Below are 14,196 nucleotides of genomic sequence, written 5' to 3' on the forward strand. Positions count from 1 at the left end.
GTGGTTTGAATCTTAAAATTCATGTTTGTTTAATTCCATTTAAAATGTTACCAACAAGTGGGATGTGGTGACATCCATCTGAAGAGGCAATCAGTAATTCTGATTTTTATCTGTGAGTGCATTTTGTTGTCTACCTTTAGGGACTATATCAAATTTCAATAAGAATATAATTATTTTATTAAAAATAAATGCAGTATTAGCTTGATACTAAAGTAAGTAAATAGTATTTGTGGATTTCAGAAATACTCTAAAATAGAACTGTCCAACTGCAGTATTTCCAAAGTTTAGTGTTATCAAAAATGTACTAAAGATATCAAACACTAAATTTATATCACTGTTCTGTCTAGCTAAGTTTATCTCATACAGCTGTGGAGCTATCTTCAATTTAATGTGCTTTAATATCCAATTAATTTATTCTCAAAGCAATACTAAATGTTTTGTTGGAGTTGTCTCCTTCCATCCTCTCAATAATCTTGGAGATGTTAAGTGTAATTCTGTCCTGGATCTAGGAAGTTAAATAAGTGGTCCAATGAAATGAGGTCAGTTATTGGGCCTCCCTGGTGGCTCAAGGGGTTAAACATCAGCACTACAAAGCTAGCCACAGTCATTGCAGCACGAGTTCAATACCCGGCCAGGGAACAACCCACATGGCGCAGCAGACCTCTCCTGACATACCCGCTGTATTTCAGTAGATCTGCCTGTTCTGCTCCCCACTCTGTCTCTGGTGAATACCCTCATCCCCTCCCTCGCACTTCTGGCCTGTACCCCAGTTCTTGTATGCATAAATAAATAAATCTTAAAAAAAAAGAAATAGTTTTTTTCACAATACAATTTGACCAAGGACTAGTGGATTTCTACCTTCTCAACATTATGACAGTTGAAATGTTTTAATTAAAATATGTAAAGGGTATAAACTATAAACTATAGTAATCTCCATTTATTATCATTTCTAAAATGACACCTCAATTTAACAGAGAAGAGACAATTCTGAAACAAATGTGAATTTTGAGTATATAGATATCCAACAATCCCGTGGAATTTGTATTTTTACAGAGGCTTAAATTGCTTAAATTATGCATTATAAAGTTGAATAATATGAAGAATGATCACAGAGAATTTGGTGATACACACACACACACACACACATTTTCTGAACTAGTGCTTTTGTTTGCATTTCTAAAATTATTTAGATCTCAGAAAAAGCAGAAAGTTTCCATCTGGCCCAGATGTGCAGGGTTAGTGAGCTTCCATGGCTGTGCTCCATCATGGCCTCGGGGAAGACTGCTCGGAAACAAGGATCTGGCTATTTTTGATAGGTATCTTGCAAGACATAGGATTCTATTTCATGAATTTCAGAGTTAGGTGTTGCGAGCCAATGCTCTCCGATGATCATAGAAGTGAAAATCCTTGTTATTTTTTAATGTCATTACTGTAGGTGCCCAAATCTTTTTACTATATGGTTGCGGCCACTTTGTTTCCTAATTATGTATTTGTAGATTAATTCCATATATAACTTCAAAACAAATATAATTTTAGTGCCTCTTTCCATTTAATTATTTCATGCTGACAATTTCACTGAATGGAATTGAACTTTCCACTGATATGCATTATACATGCTATTATCATTGTCTGTGGTGTTTTCTTAGTGGTAGTATCATTTGGCTTATTGAAGTAGACATTTGAGAGACATTTTTCACATATTAATTTTTATGGAATATAATCATGAAAAGCAATAAAACATCTTCAAGGGACAGAAAATCAACTAGCTCCAATTGTAATCATTATTGATTAAAAATACAGATTCAAAGAAGGAATATTATTAATCCAAAGAATGCCACTATTTTATTTAATCTTAATATATTTATACTTTGTGCTTCCTCCTAATAAATTGTAATTGCTATAATTTTTTAATGACAGATTTTATGAAAAGAAAGAAACAAATGGCTGAAGAGAATTTTACAGTTGTTACAGAGTTTATTCTTTTGGGATTGACAGAACGCAATGATCTAAAGGTTATATTATTTGTATTGTTCCTAATGATTTATGCTGTGACTTTGGTGGGGAATCTGGGCATGATCTTCATAATCCAAACCACTCCCAAGCTTCACACACCCATGTACTTTTTCCTCAGCTGCCTTTCTTTCGTGGACACCTGCTATTCATCTGCGATTGCACCCAAGATGCTGACAAATCTGCTTGCTGTAAAGGGCACCATTTCTTTCTTTGCTTGCATCGTGCAGCATTTGTGCTTTGGGATGTTCGTTACCACGGAAGGTTTCTTGCTGTCAGTAATGGCATATGACCGCTACGTGGCCATTGTGAACCCTTTGCTTTACACTGTAGCCATGTCTAAAAGAAAGTGTATAGGGCTGGTCGTTGGTTCCTGGGTATGTGGGACAATTAACTCCTTAGTACACACGGTAAGCTTGGGGAAACTGTCTTTCTGCAGACTGAATGTGGTCAGCCACTTCTTCTGTGATATTCCCTCCCTCCTGAAGCTGTCGTGTTCTGACACTTCCATGAATGAGTTGTTGCTCTTAACCTTCTCTGGGGTTATTGCCATGGGCACCTTCTTGGTTGTAATCATTTCCTATGTATTTATTGTTTCTGCTATCCTGAGAATCCGCTCAACAACAGGCAGACAGAAAGCCTTTTCCACCTGTGCCTCTCACCTCACTGCTGTCACCATATTCTATGGCACCTTAAGCTTTAGTTACATTCAGCCGAGCTCCCAGTATTCCGTAGAACAGGAGAAGGTGGTTTCTGTGTTTTATACCCTGGTAATCCCCATGTTAAACCCGCTGATTTACAGTCTGAGAAACAAAGAAGTGAAAGATGCTGTGAAAAGAGTTATGAGTTAAACATTTCAGCTGTTAATTTCAAATCCCTGTTAATTCTGTAACATTCTACCAGCTAGTTCTCACTTTCAAGCATTTATGAATGTTAAAACCTCTAAGGATGGGACAGATCTTTTCTTTCTATTATTTGCTTGTCATGTGAGGAAACAGCCATAAAGGGGAGCTATTTCATTATAAAGCTGTGTCACAAGAACAATAGTCTATTATATTGGTCTTCTGATATTCTAAATTGTGAGTCAATACAAAATACAGTATTATGTTTAGATTTTTCTGTCATTTGAAGGAAATAACCATATAATAATACTTACATTTAAGGACATAAAAATAGGGTACTAATTAAGAAAAATATAATTGGTTTTCACAGTTCCAAGAAAAATATATATATGTATGTATATAATTGTATAGTTGAAATTTGCCTTCATTGATTTATCTTTTAACCGGTAGTTGTGATGTTGCGATTGTAATTACACACACACACACACACACACACACACACATATTTGGTTTTCACCAGATTCTGGTAGAGCTCCTAAACCTTTGGAATTTCCTAAGTGGTAAGAGCCTTGATGGTGCCTTTTGTTATGTTAATGAGACAACTTTGGAAAGCACCTAGGGATAGGGGTTGGTTGCCATGGGAATTGACCTTGAATAGATTGTTGAAGATTTTAGTATAGTCCCACTTCCCAATTTTGGGAGAGGGAATATAGCTGGAGGTTGAATCAATCCCTATCAATGACTCAACAATGATCTAATGAAACCTCCACAAAAACCCAGATGTTAGGTTGTTTGAGAGCTTCCAGGCTGATGGACAGAGCTGGAAATTCTGTGATTCTATAGATTTTCTATTCTATAATGTCAATTTTATAGGCAGCTGATGATGGGAGGGGAAAATATTTGCATTAACCATAAATTGACATTAATTGAGCACATTTTTCTTTATCTTTGATTTTCACATACTACCATAATTAATAGAAGGAATATGGAATACTTAAGGTTCATGAGACAGCTGATGAAATGTTGGTGAAAATAAAAATGGTACAGGTTACTCCCCGGTGGCGCAGCGGTTGAGCGCTGGGTTGCGAAGCTGCCCGCAGCCTCTGCAGCGCCGGTTCGATCCCCGGCTGCTCCCGGCCACCGGAGGAGGGTCCCACATGGTGCGCAGAACCTCTCCTGCCGCCCGCTGCTCCCCTCAGCAGTGTACTTCCGTCCTTCTGCCTGCTCTGCTCCCCACTCTGGCTCTGGTGAATTCTCTTACCCTCCCGCGCTTCTGACTGTACCCAGTGCTTGTATAAATAAATAAATAAATAAATAAACAAACAAATAAATAAATAAATCTTTAAAAAAAAATCTTAAAAAAAATAAAAATGGTACAAATAGTTGAAAAGTTTGTAAGATGCATCAGTTTTTAAGAATTAAGCATGAATTTAGCAAATATTTAGCCAATCCACTCCTTTGTATTTACGTAGGAGAAATGATAGCATCTGTCCTTAAAGGCTTATATATGAAGATCCATGGCAAGTGCTAGAGTTCAAGACATGCCACCCCAAAATATTGCTTCCTTGGCATGTTGATTCCTTTGAGTTGAAGTCACCAAAAAAAAAAAAAAAAAAAAAAAAAAAAAAAAAAAAAAAAGAAAGGGAAAATGAAAACCTTCAGGAAGAGCTATCTGAACTCATTTATTTTGTAATTTTATTATTTCTAGTTTTTTTGTATTATTTCTTATTGAGGTAACTAACATTGGATTTCAACAAATACCTCTTTCAGATGGTACCTCTATTCTTCCATATAGGCACCAACATTCAGATACTGTAGAAGGTATATTGCTAAGGTTTAGATTTGAATTTTGTTAATGAGTTTTGATGCTGAACAAGATTTATGTGCTTTGGTGATGTGATTGTTCAAATATTGTGCTCATTCTGGAGATCTTTTTTATTATTGAGCCTGAGACTTCTGTATTTATTGTAGAAGCATGATTTTTATGATACATTGATTGAAAATATTGTCTCTCAAAATATAAATTGATTTGCACCCTCTTAATAGTGTCCTTTGAAATGAAAATTATTTAAATTTTGATTTTGTCCAATGTATCAGACTTTTATTTAATCAGTTTATCTTTGGTGTTGTATCTAATAAGTTTCTGATTAACCTGAGGTTGTGAATATTTTCACAATACTTTCTCCTGAAAGTTTTATACATTTAGGTATTACAATTATACCTGTGTTCCAGTTTTTGTGGAACTTTGAGTTATGAATCCGTGCTTATTGTTTTGCATATATGTATGTGGTATAGATGAAACAAATCTATATAGATTGCATATATGTATATATTACAGTATAATATATACACATATATGTAAAATTGTTGAAAAGTCTGTTCCTTGGTTTCATCATATATAGAATATAGAGAAGTGAAATAAAGGGTCAGACAAAACAAAAGCAATGAAAATCCCATCTATCTGACTATAAAATCCACAAAAACTAATATTAACATTACACAGTATCTCTGTTCAACTCATGCTTTCTAGAAAGCAAAAACTTCTTCTTATGTGTATATTTGCAAAGTATGTAGCTTTTATAATCACTTTGAAAAATTAACTCTAAAATTTTGAGTAATATGCATCTGCGCATGACAATATATCTAACGCATATTTTCTTATTCTGATAAACTACTCTTACTCAAATTGAGATTACATAAAAATTGTATTCCATGGTAGTGGAATATAGTCTTAGTCTCTTGATGTTGTAAAGTCCTATGAATGTTAAAAATATTAAAAATACCAAAAAGTGGTTATTTAGGGAGGATTTGAAGGAAGGGAGTCAAGAAGATTAAACTGTGGTATAGATTGTTTTATTTCAAACTGTACTTTCACTAGGAACATACCACAGATCAAACCATGGGATTATTTCCTTTTATTTCTGGAAAAAGGGCATATTAAATCAATACAGACAATAGAAGTCAATAAAAATATAATGTACATTCATCTGAACTAATGTTGAGAAGAGTCAGCCACATGACAGAGAATCAACAAATTAATCCTCCATAGACTATACCTCTTACCAAAAAACAATTACAACACACCTCTTATAAAAGAAATGTTCTTATTATCCAAAGAGATAAGGAATAGTGATAATCCATGAGCCAAAAATAAGCAACCTGCAATCAAGGTCAAGCTGGTAAAAACAAACTTTAAAAAACGGAATCTTCCATAAAAGTCTTCAAGAAATTTATCTTTTCTTCCAGCTTTATTGAGATATAATAAACACAATATACTAAATTTAAACTATATAGCATGTTGATTTTATATACATATGAATTGCAACATAAGTACAACAGCATTAAATCTCTATCACATCATATTAATTGCTTTTTTTTCGTAGTATGAACACTTAAGATTAACTTTCTTAGTAACTTTAATGTACACAATAAATACATTTTGTTAACTATAAACAAGGAAAATTTATTTAACTACTAAATCTACTGGTATAGAGAAATGGCATCAGAAAAAAAGACACTGATAGTGTGAGTTGCTGAATTGCTAAGTATGCTGAGTTATTAGACCCTCTAGTGCTCATATAGGAGCATAATAGTACTAGTGAGAAAAGAGAGGACCTCAACATCTCCAAGTGATGTGGAACATTTCAGCAAATTCAGATGACTGCCAGCTGCAAATCAGTGCAGCACACTGAACCACCTAGACACCACAATTATAAAGTTAGATTTTTAACATCTGCCATAGAAGACTATGAAGGCTAAAACAGAATAATGTGCTTGCACACCTACATGCACAAGCACATGAAGACAATGAGTTTTTTCTAGCAGTTGAGAATAATATACATCCCTGTGACTCTCCTTTGTACCTAATGTTTCTCCTTTCTCCCCCAGGCTGTAACTACAATGTTTTCTTGCTCTTTGGGCTTATAGTTCCCTGCCCCATTTATTTATTATTTATAATTCATCTCTCCATGTTAATTCAGCCAATAATTAGGCCAAGCTTTTTCCTGTTTTGTTCACTATCTGCAGCACACAGCAATGTGACTGGTGCTTACTTAGAAGGCGACCTTCAAATATAAGTTGAAAACATTTAGTATGCTCTATCTCCCAGAGACACACAGAACAAAGTTTGAGGCTCATAATCTAATTCATAGGAATCATGTGGTATGTGAACTTTAAGAAAAAAAATTGTAAATTTTTTTCCACACCCTTTGTAGTGCATATTTTACATCTTTGTTCCTCAAGCTATAGATTAAGGGATTCAACATGGGGATAACAAGGGTATAAAATATGGAAGCCACTTTATCAGTGTCAAAGGAATGGCTGGACTTGGGCTGCACATACATAAATATTAGGGTCCCATAGAACACAGTGGCCACTGTCAAGTGGGACCCACAGGTGGAAAAAGCTTTGTGCCTCCCCTCAGCAGAGTTCATCCTGAGAATGGCCACAAGAATAAGCATGTAAGACACGACAACTATCAGAAGAGAGAAAATCAAATTAAACCCTGCTAAGATCAGAATGATCCATTCAATTTCATTCGTATTTGAGCAAAGCAAAGATAACAAGGGGAGACTGTCACAGTAGAAATGGCTGATAACATTGTAGCCGCAAAAGGATAGTTTGAAAATCTTTATGGTGACTAGAAGAGAGACAAATGTGCTGTAGAGATAGGGAATGGCCACCAGCACCATACATACCCTTTGTGACATGACCACTGTGTAGAGCAGGGGGTTACAGATGGCCACGTAGCGGTCATAGGACATTGCCGACAGAATAAAGAGTTCGCTAATAATGAACACCAGAAAAAAAGACAACTGTGTGGCACAAAGACAAAAGGAGATGGTATTTTTTCCCGCAACAAAATTTACTAGCATTTTCGGTCCCACCGTTGTTGAATACCCGAGATCGGTAAAAGCCAGGTGCTTGAGAAAGAAGTACATGGGTGTTTGTAGCTTGGCATCCATCTTGGTGAGGACGATCATGCCCAAGTTGCCCACCAGAGAGAGCATGTAGATGGTGAGGAGAGCCCAAATAATGGCGCCTGCAGCTCAGGCCGGTCTGTGATTCCCAGGAGAATGAACTCAGTCACTACTGTTAGGTTCTGCTTGTCCATCCACGTCAATCGGAAAATATATCTGGAAAGAGATAATAGCACAGTCAATATATTTTATATGTCCTTTTCTGGAGAATGATTATTATATAAAGCAGTATAGATGATATGCAAACTTTGCAATTTAAGATATTTGAAAAAAAACTCATCTCCCACGCAACTGAGAGTTGAGATGTTCCTGATTTTTCATGTTTAGAATTCAGTAAAGTTACTAAGTATTAGTTCCAATATCCAGCACACAACAAATCCAATCAATAATAATAACAGTGCCATGGCTGAAAAACTCTTTCCTATAGAGATTGGTAGATGAGTGATAGGTAGGTAGGTAGATAGATACACAGTTACAAAAATATTGACATATAAAGCAAAAATAGTTAAAATTTCATGTGTTGTGTATATGGATGATTATTGTACTGTTCTATAACAATTTTTATTTATTTATTTAAACAATCACATAATTACACTTATAAAATAAATTTATAATTTATGACACATATATATGCTATGATAAAGTAAAACCTTCAAACCACAAATTCCCATATATATATAATAGATAGATAGATAAAAATAGATGGATAGATTTTATCATGCCTTAAATTATGGTATAAATAAAAGATTATTTTGGGCAGAATAAAACAGAAGTTATCTAAGACTCTTCATTCTTGTACCTAAAACTAACATTTCATATCAGGGTTATTGGGAAGAAAGAAAGGATTTAATGATTCGATTTGTATTTTTTTCTGGAAGAAGTCATCAAATACCAAGTGCATCATGATTTTAAATTTTAAAAATGGCAATAATAACTTACCTGAAAACTTTTCTTTACATAAGTCGATTAACATCTCTGGATTTGATTCTACTTCCTCAGCAAGGTTATACTGATGGTGAGGAACTGGTTAAACAGAATGTTCTCACTTTTTCCCTCTACCCATGACTAAATTTTAACAAAACATGATGAGAAACAAATTCAATATTTATTTAAGTAATCAGTATATGTTAAATTATTTTGGAGAGGGTCACCAAAGAACTAAAATCCACTAAACAACTAGTTAGAAGATCAATATTAGAGACTGCATAACTGCATTTTCTTAATTTTGTCAATTAAAAAAAATCATGTTTGTTAATTGTGCTTCATTTGCTCTAAGTTTTGGCATTTTCTATTAGAGATAAAACATATAAAACAAATATGTTATAAGTGGTTTGACAAAGTATCAAAGTGCTTCTGATCATTCAGTACCTGAATCCATGTGAAAATATTAATAATAATAATAACATGAAGAGACCAAGGGCAGAGGTCCAAATTCTGCTCAGGCTAGAAAGGAAAGAGAAACAAAATGCTTTTTGCTAGGGCTTTGCATTTGGATTAAAGCAGAACTCCACATTACTGTGAAAACTGGTGACATGGGATCGCTTGTGAAATATGCTATGTTTTTACCTGTAAAGCAGTGTCTGTCTTGATTCCCACATGTGTTTCTGAGCAGGGCATATTGAGAAGAATTTATAGATTTTTTTTTCACATTTTGAGACTCTCCCTAAGGAGATGCCAACCAATTTGTTGATTATGCTGAAAGCATATGAGAACTTAATAAAATACCTGGAGGTTGGCCATTAATTCTCAGGGACAACTGGTATTCACCAGTGAGTACACTTGTTTGCTTGTTTCATTAATTAATTTATTGAAACTTCTATTTTTTTTTTGCTCTCCATTTGTAACACAAGAGACTCTTTTTTTAGATTAGTGATTTTTTTAAAAAAAATATTTCTAATTTAAAATTTTTGTTGAGATAACATTTGTTCCACATAAGGGTCTTGATTAAAATGTTGTTTAGGGTACAATGAGTACCCATTTCTGTAGTGGTCTCCTCAAATAGGTGACACACTGGAGAAGTGACTAAATTCTGCTTTTTTATATCACTCAAAATGTAGATGAAATTAAAATATATGTTTTGCAATTTAAGGCATTGTTCACTGATGTTGTTTTGTCTCCTTAAAGGTAGAAATTACTCTTTTGTCTCAGTCCATAGTCAGGTTTCATTACTGACTTCTTACAAGATTTTATTGAGAATTTTTCTATAATTTTTAATTTTGGTTTATTTTTACTATCAGTACAGTATACTCTGAAAATGTAACATTTTTGTTGATATGCACATATTACTATACATTTGCTATTCTCTAGATTCTATTGCTACATTTTCGGTCACTTTATTGCTGTCCTCTGATGTTATGACTCTTTTTCTATTAGAATCCATGGTATATTCTTTTTTTAAAGATTTTATTTATTCATGCATACAAGAACTGGGGTACATGTCAGAGGTGTGGAGGATGAGAGGATTCACCAGAGACAGAGTGGGGAGCAGAACAGGCAGATCCACTGCAGTACACTGCTGAGGGGAGCAGTGGATGAGACAGGAGAGGTCTGCTTGTGCCATATGGGTTGCTCCCCGGTGGCCGGGCATCGAACTCATGCTGCAGAGGCTATAGATTGCTCCATAGTGCTGTGCTCAACCCTGTGTGCCACCAGGGAGGCCCCCCCCATGGTATATTCTTAAAAACTATTGCTTCTTCACTTATGTAGGTAGATATTTTGTTTATTTCCTACTGTCCACTATTTTCAACACATTACAATGTGTAGCATAAAGGGAGAGCTTTGAATCTGTCCCTCTAAAAACAATGTGAATGATAGTCTATGTGGCATACCTGCCTCATATCTATTGTTTGTGAATATATATGTATATATGTATCACTCACAGAAACTACACTCATAGAAACTATATATATACATATACATATATATATATATATATATATATATATATATAGAGATTGTTCTGATGACCAGTACCTCTTATGCTCCCATAGCTTTCCTGAAGGGGTTATTTTCTTAATTTCCTTTCTGGATTTTTTGTTATTGTTGTACAGGTACACAACTAATTACACAGTGCAGTGCATTAATACATTTGAAGAAATTTTTCCACAAGAAGTAAGTGCATAAATTTTTACAAGTAGTATGACACCTTCTTAATTAACATTGCATAGAACAAACAATGGGATTATCATCTTTTACTTCCTAAAAGAGGAATTATGAAATCAATGCAGTGAAACAATGGGTGGTAATAAAAATATAGTAAACCCTCATATGAACCGAATTTGAGTAAATTCAGCAACATGAAAGTCAGACAACAAACAATTCATCATAAAATAACCCTATCTGCAAATATACAAAACTTTAAGAGCATTTTTAAGCAATATTCACTTTTTAATTTTGCAGAAATGAAGAATAGCAACAATGCTTGCACAAAACACACACTTAGGAGTAAAATTCAAGTTTATAAAAAGGAAGACACTTTAAGCATCCATGGGAGAAATCAACACAGTCACTTTAATCAAAATGTCCATTGGTATATGCAGCCCACTGAGATAGACAAAGCTAAATGTTGTACTCATCTGGGTTGCTGAAACTTTAAGTATGTTGAATTCAGAGACTCTTTAGGACTGAAATGTGAAAACAATGGTATCAATGAGAAAGGAATAAGATCCTAATATCCCAATGGGGAATGCGGACATAAGAACAAATTCAGTCAACTGATTCAACAATATCCCACTACAATATACTTCCTAAATCACAATCTGATCCTACCATGCCTCACAGAATAGAAGGCTAAATGAATGTGCTTACATAAAACACACACACATGCACAAACAAACATAGACACATGAACGTTTATTTGAAAGGTTGGAAATAAAAGTCACTTTACCCCCTTCTGTACTTAGTATTTTGCCCCATGTAATACAACATATCCCCTCTTCTCACATGTTCTCATGGCCTGTAGCACTTTAACACACCTTATTGTATCATAGTATTTACTTAATTATTAACTTCTATTTGCTTTCTTCCCCTTAGAGGTGACAAATAATTTTAATGGTTTGCAAGTTATGTGTTTATAACATAAAAGAATTACTGGTCAAACAAGCCATTCTCTAAATACATGAAGAACTTGTTTGTGTTTCCCTATGAAAGCAAACATGATAATGTTTGATTCCTAATTTACAGGAATCAAATTGAGAATGAACTTTAAGAAAAGACATTGCAGAGTTTATTCCACATTCGATGCAGTGCATGCTTTACATCTTTGTTCCTTAAGCTATAGATCAAGGGATTCAGCATGGGGATGATGAGAGTGTAAAATATAGATGCCATTTTATCCGTGTCAAAGGAATGGCTGGACTTGGGCTTTACATACATAAATATTAGCGTCCCGTAGAACACAGTGACCACTGTCATGTGGGACCCACAGGTGGAAAAAGCCTTGCGCCTCCCCTCAGCAGAGTTCATCCTGAGAATGGCCAAAACGATGAGCATGTAAGACACGAGAACTATCAGAAGGGTGAAAACCAAATTAAAAGCTGAGAAAATCATTATTAGGAATTCAATTTCTTGTGTATTTGAGCAAAGCAAAGACAACAAGGGGAAGTTGTCACAGTAGAAATGATTGACAATATTATAGCCACAGAAGGGTAAATTAAAAAGCTTTATGGTGATTAGAAGAGAAACACATGTGCTGTAGAGATAGGGCACTGCCACCAGCCCCAGACAAACCCTTTGTGACATGACCACTGTGTAGAGTAGGGGGTTACAGATGGCCACGTAGCGGTCATAGGACATTGCCGACAGAATAAAGAGTTCACTAATAATGAACATGATAAAGAAAGCCATCTGCATGGCACAAGAATAAAAATAGATTGTGTTGTGCTCCACAACAAAATTTACTAACATTTTGGGTCCCACAGCTGTTGAATAACCAAGATCAGTGAAAGCCAGATGTCTGAGAAAGAAGTACATGGGTGTTTGCAGCCTGGCATCTATGTTGGTGAGGACGATCATGCCCAAGTTGCCCATCAGCGAGAACATGTAGATAATGAGGAAGAGCCCAAATAAGGGTGCCTGCAGCTCCGGGCGGTCTGTGATTCCCAGGAGAACGAACTCAGTCAGCATCGATAGATTGTGTCTTTCCATCCAAGTTTATCAAAAAGTCTACTCTGAACAGAAGGATAGTAGAGTCAATAGGTTTCTTGTAGTAAATTCTGGAGTTTTTGTTGTTGTTGTTGTTGTTGTTGTGTTTGTTTGTTTGTAAAGCAGGTAAAAATAAAACAAAATAAATTCAGATTTATTACTTAGACTTTATTAAAATATTATGTCTCCTGAAAATATAACATACATATTTAGAAATAGAAACAGCAATGATATAAATTTGTGGTTTCCATTTGAGAAGATCTATCTACCCAAGAAATATTTGATAATTTTTTATAATGTTTTGAGATATTGTCACAGCTGGAGGAGGATGTGATACTGGCAACTACTCATTAACATCGGTTATGTTGCTAGTAACTCTTTTTGTCAGGGTGGCCTCCCACAACAAGGGATTATATAGTCAAAAATGCCAAAGGGCCAAGTTTGGCAGGAAAAAATATATATGTAAGCATGTGTGTATGTATGTATGTATGTATGTAGCTATTATTGATAGAGATGGATGGAGGGGTAGATGGAGTTATAGATAAGATGTACATATTGATAGATGTAGACATAGGAATCAAAAATTTAAAAAATTGTACAGAATTTATGTGTTGGTTTTATAGGTGATTATTAAAATTTTCCTTTTTTATATAATGATAATTTCATAATTACATTTACAGAGCTACTGTTACTTAGTATGTCATGATGCCTATTTTAATACATAATTATACAATCCAAATTCTAATTATGTGTGGAAGGTTTAGAAACTTCTAGTTTGAAACATGTTCCTGTGAACACACCTATGTCCATAGGTGCAACAGGATGAAATGAAACCACAGCTTTAAAATCGTTACATTACATATCAGAATACTGGCAAGATAAAATATATATTTTAGATATAGATATGATTACATATTTATATATGCATTCTGGAATGTTATTTCACATCTGTCTGCACTTTAAACTCACAAATAATTGTACTATCATAGTATAGCATTTAATGTGGACATACATAAGTATAATGAAATAAAGGTGTTTATAATATTACCAATAAATCACCAATTATAAGAAAAACCAAAGTAGAATGAGGATCACAAGCTAAAGTAAATGACTGACTGGTTTAAAAATTGTACTAAAGTTTCTTTAAAGAAAAGAAAGAAAAAAGTATTTATTCCTGATTACAAAGAAAAAAATCATGGGTATCAGAAACATTGAATGAGCTC

At 34.5% G+C, this 14,196-nt stretch overlaps 2 protein-coding genes and 1 pseudogene across 2 annotated transcripts; 1 reads left to right on the forward strand and 2 right to left on the reverse strand.

The window, feature by feature from the left end:
• The first annotated feature begins 1,940 nt into the window (after positions 1–1,940).
• Positions 1,941–2,861, forward strand: LOC119254237 (olfactory receptor 5J2-like). Its single transcript, XM_037521354.1, has one exon. The coding sequence runs from the start codon at positions 1,941–1,943 to the stop codon at positions 2,859–2,861; it is 921 nt and encodes a 306-aa protein (XP_037377251.1).
• A 4,163-nt stretch (positions 2,862–7,024) lies between these two features.
• On the reverse strand, positions 7,025–7,965 carry LOC119254395 (olfactory receptor 8K3-like; annotated as a pseudogene).
• Positions 7,966–12,034: 4,069 nt separating this feature from the next.
• On the reverse strand, positions 12,035–12,976 carry LOC119254394 (olfactory receptor 8K3-like). Its single transcript, XM_037521501.1, has one exon. The coding sequence runs from the start codon at positions 12,974–12,976 to the stop codon at positions 12,035–12,037; it is 942 nt and encodes a 313-aa protein (XP_037377398.1).
• Between the last annotated feature and the right edge of the window lie 1,220 nt (positions 12,977–14,196).

This window comes from Talpa occidentalis, unplaced genomic scaffold, assembly GCF_014898055.3.
Source record: "Talpa occidentalis isolate TD23 unplaced genomic scaffold, MPIMG_talOcc4v2.1 talOcc4.3, whole genome shotgun sequence".
NCBI classification, from domain to species: domain Eukaryota; kingdom Metazoa; phylum Chordata; class Mammalia; order Eulipotyphla; family Talpidae; genus Talpa; species Talpa occidentalis.